General features: G+C 39.5%; 1 protein-coding gene across 1 annotated transcript in view; it reads right to left on the bottom strand.

Moving 5' to 3' along the window:
• The window catches only part of LOC107090387 (renin-like), a 10469-nt gene extending 6086 nt beyond the window's left edge, over positions 1 to 4383 (bottom strand). Inside the window, exons 1-5 of the mRNA XM_015383724.1 lie at positions 4175 to 4383; positions 3560 to 3707; positions 3018 to 3141; positions 1061 to 1179; positions 762 to 958 (exon numbers count right to left, since the gene is read on the bottom strand). Coding sequence (XP_015239210.1) covers positions 762 to 958; positions 1061 to 1179; positions 3018 to 3141; positions 3560 to 3707; positions 4175 to 4245 — 659 coding nt within the window. The 5' untranslated portion in view covers positions 4246 to 4383. The remainder of the gene's footprint in view (positions 1 to 761; positions 959 to 1060; positions 1180 to 3017; positions 3142 to 3559; positions 3708 to 4174) is intronic.
• Positions 4384 to 4656: the final 273 nt, after the last annotated feature.

The following is a 4656-nucleotide window of genomic DNA, read 5'->3' as shown; positions in this document are numbered from 1 at the left end:
ATATATATAAATCTATGACTTCCTTGCCTGGGGGACAGATTAAACATAACCAACAGGCCCCGGTCTCTGCCATCCTTAAAAACAGGAAGGGTTACACTTCTATTTAAAGTAACACAGACTTCTGTTAAACTTTTTAAGCTTCTGTTTTAAGGCTCACAGGGGTGACACAGGGGTGACAATAAATGATAAGATGCTTATGATATCAGCTTATTGTTAGACGGTTATTACGAGCTTTAACCAATATCAAAAAGGAAAGTCAGATTTGTTAAACAATTTTCTGCTTTGTTTATTTTCCTCAACCCCTTCCCTTGATAGGGTCTAATATAACCTGGTGTTAGCCTGGTATAGTACCACCTTGGATCCCATACACTTTTAGGTACATTTTACCTTCAGTGTTAATGTTTTTTTTCTTTCCCACAAAAATGTATGTTTGTATCTGTTCTGTCATAAAGATTTTCCATGAACAAGGTATTATTTCTAGTAATCCTTTGGAGTCACGAAGCTCTAAGAAGAAGATTTTAATTGACCTATTATACTTGATGGGGTTGAGTCAGAGGTAGGGTTATAAAATCATTATTTTTAAATATCTGCATGTTGGTTTTTTATTTATTTAAAAACGCATAAAATACTTTAAAAAAAAACAAACAAAAAAAAAAACAGCACTGGCAAGCTCCTGCAACATTTCTGTCTAGCTTCATGTTTTTACTGTCACGCGGATTTTACATAACATGATGAAACACAGATGCACTCTGTCAACACACCTACTGTAGTAGATTGAAAACACCTCTTCTTTAAGGACGTGCTGAGACATGATGCGATCAAACACTGGAGTAATACCATCGATGGCCACGCTGGGATAACCCATCCCTAGGACCCCATCAAACTTGGCAAAAATAAATGGCATGGCAGACAAGGAGGTCGCTTCAGCAAATACTTGAACAACAGGGAGACCACCAACCTGCAGGGATCAAATACCCAGAGGACATAGGGGTGTAATATGGCATACAGAGGGCCGGCCTTTAAGGGAACTAATGATTTATGTTCTGGAGTCTGAACTCACCACAACAACATCCTCGCTCAGAAATCCCCTGATGGTTCCAGAAGCGTAATTGATTGAGAACCCGGTGCCATTCTCAACATGAGTGTGGGACTGGGATGAATCATATCTGTTGTGAGTAACTAAACATTCAAAATCATCAGTTAAGTCAAAAACAAAGCAGAAACCAATATTGGATCATGATCCACCGTAGGGAATCATCTCTACAATTAAAAAACAATGTTTATGGGCTTCAGAGGTCTGTCTACCTACAGCTATTTGATGAAAAAAGTGTATGTAATTCATACAGAAAATAAACCAAACCTGGTTTACCAGGTAAGATATTTGAATCATTGAATTTTGTAACATCATCTATGCTACAGACAAATCACTGCTCACTTTACTTGGATGGCTTTTCAATTTCTTGAAGACAAACAGCTTTACGATGAGTTTAAATTGACTCTGAAAGTGACATTGTGGTTGATGCCAATAGTAACAACAATGCAGATAGATAAACCATCTCTGAGTGCACAGCAAGATAAACCTTTAAGAAGATGGGCTGCATTAGCAGAAGACAAAATTCTGTACCGCTCATTTTACATAAGCACAGGAAACTAATGCTACAATTTGCACTCACTCCCCAAAACTGGAGCAGATTACAAAAATTTGCCTGATCAAATTAGTTTTGATTTTAACTGTAACATTCAAAGAATTGGGTCAGAATTTTAATAAGAATGGCCTAACAGCATGGATCCATCCTGCCTGTGGTAGTGTGATGTGAGTTATATTCTACAGGTACACCCGGGCCAACAGCTTGACCCCTAAAAACCAGTAGACACCAGTAGAGATTTAAACACCACAATCTTTCACAGTAAGGAAGCCTAGGCTGAAGTTCAACTGAAGAAACTAAATTACCTGCCCTCATCATTAGAGGCTCACTTGCCTTTGACTCAAATCAATCAGCTTTGAACCGCACCTCGACGAGGCCCAATCAGCATCCAGAGTTCATTTTAAAAGGTCTTCAAATCCACGACTCAAACTGCTTCCCAAAACGCAGGCAGTGGTTATACTATGTCTGATTTTGACTAAGATGACCCCGATTCAACAAACTTCAATCCCCTTCTCCAACATCGTAGCTAAGCTCCATCTGGCTTTTCCATGGTGCTTCTTCAACCTCGTCCCTATCAGAGTGTAATTACTCCCAGACTCTTATTGCATTTACCGCCACATCTCAACCAATCCGGCAGAAGACCGTCGTGTTGAGCCTGGTTCTGCCAGAGGTTTCTTCCCAAAGGGCAGTTTCTCATCTCCACTGTCACTTCATGCTTGCTCATCATGGACAGGTTCATGCATCATCTGTGTATCCAAGGTGGGTATCTATCTTTCGGGTCCCGAGTGAAGCACTAGTATCAGCTCACACAGTCTACTGAACCAACTTAATTAGCTTATGCACATTAAAGTCAAATTCAGCACTAATGTTTCCTGTTGATATCTGAACGCAAAAGTCTTAAAAAAATTGTTTCAATACATTTTTTTTATTGTCTTTTTCTTTCCGTGTGAGTTTTTCAGATTGAAATATTGCTGCCAAGGGTAATCCTTGACTACTGCTTATACTCTGATAGCTACTTCCAGCATCATGTCACAAGGATCAATTGACCTTTAACTACTTTCTTAAAAAAAAAAAAAAAGTTCACTATACCCAGATGTTTCCCACAGGCACCAGACCTAAATCCCTAAGAACCTTTTTATGATGTAAGAAAGGACGTGTCATACCATCATCCATACGTGGACCTGAGAAAATTAGAAAGTCCCTGAGAATCATTTCTGACATGTTGATCATTCATATAAACCATAAGGAATTAAAGCAGTTCTAAAGGCAAAATGGGGTCCGGTTTGGTATTAAGAAAGCAAATGAATATCACAGTTTACAACAGGCTTTAATATGAAATGCACCTTCAAAATTTTAGTTATTGTCACTTACAGCAGGCAGTGGAGAAAGGCGAGCAGCTCTGTGAGGGCACCCACAGGTTGGCAGAACCTGTATCAAACACCACGTTGAACATCTGGGGAGGGGAACCAATGCTGATTTCCCCAAAGTACTGAGTCTGTTTAAAGACAAACAGGACATTGTTTCTGATGCTTTTTAAAGGCTCCTTTTTTTATCTGTGATTTTTCCCACAAAGTTTGAGGGAATGAAAGATGACACCAGGAAAATGACTCATGAATGAACCTTCAATTCAAAGGGAAATGGATCTGCTGTTTTTCACAAGAACACATTTTCAGCATTGGTCCAAAAGGTAGTGATGAAGGCTCTTGTATATGTGGGCCCCTTAACCCCAAAAACTTGGATCTGCTTTTGTTTAAACCTCCAACAGCAACCCCAGGTGCCTTTAATTTAACAAGTCTTTATATCCTGTCACCTGCAGAATATTTAACACTACAACATATTCTTGATATGTTTCAGATTTTTTACTTGGAAATACACTAATAAAACATGTAACTGGACGTAAAAAGAAATCTCACATCCAAATAGTTGGTTAATGGTGTGGGAACAGTTCCATTGTTTGGGCCTGGCGTGTTCATCTGGGCCAGCTCAGTCAACACCTGCTCTGGAGAAACTCCCATCTCCCGTAGAGTCTCTCTGATGGATGGCATCTTCTTGAGAGCAATTCTAAAGACAGAAAAGGAAAATAGGAAATTTGGGAAACAACCAAAAAATAAGGGGAAAAAGAGAAATGAAACTAAATACAAGGAGAGCAAATAAAGGTGGTGACAGAAGAAAGGTAGTTTGAGTTCTATGAAAAATTTTTCAATTTCTGACACATGTTCCTGGTCATGATCACAGTATGTCAATGTGCTTTTAATGAAGCCCAGACATAATTTTTCTGAAAACTCCCAGCTAGAAAAAATAAATGAAAACACATGCTAATCCATCTGTAATCAAAAGCTTTAGTAAAAAAAGAAAAGAAAAAACAACAAAAGCCATTTGTTACCCTGTCTTCATTGGTTTAGTCGCTTGCTGTCACTATTCCTTTTGCAATGGCATGTTTTCTCCCACTGAAACATGTCTGACACCTAACAAACCTGGACTGCTGTTACTACTTTACTGTAATAGATTTGAAGAAGTGTGTTATCTACCTTCTTAAACCATGGCTCGGGGTCAGTGATAGAGCAACCAAACATATCCAGCAGCTCAGCGACATAATCATGATGACCTCTCTGACAGCAGGCAGAAAAACCAGGCTAATAATGCTGACACTAGATTTTAGCTTTTCTTGACTGTAAAGATTTTGGTTGGTGCAATCCAAGGTGGTGAATGCTGCATCTTATAGTGTTTGTTTCTCAACCTGTTTTATAGCCGGTCCTCTAAACTGCGCTCACATCATTTAGCCACTCAGCTTGGAGCTTTCCTCAAGATGACCTCTTGAAAACAAACCCTACCCCCAACCAATTCCTCTACACTGATTCACAACCCCTCTAGTATTAAACATGACCCAGAGGGAGATCTGACCCCTCGTGCCCTGAGGACCAAATTGGGTACACAGTTTTCTAGACTGCTGGCGTCAGAGACTCAGACACCGTCTCTGCAGGGTTGTGGGAAGCTTCATAGACAGGGAAGA

The sequence above is a fragment of the Cyprinodon variegatus genome, unplaced genomic scaffold (genome assembly GCF_000732505.1).
Source record: "Cyprinodon variegatus isolate N-32 unplaced genomic scaffold, C_variegatus-1.0 Scaffold293, whole genome shotgun sequence".
Classification (NCBI taxonomy): domain Eukaryota; kingdom Metazoa; phylum Chordata; class Actinopteri; order Cyprinodontiformes; family Cyprinodontidae; genus Cyprinodon; species Cyprinodon variegatus.
Note: the sequence above shows the minus strand (reverse complement) of the source record. Positions and strands in the feature narration are given on the sequence as shown.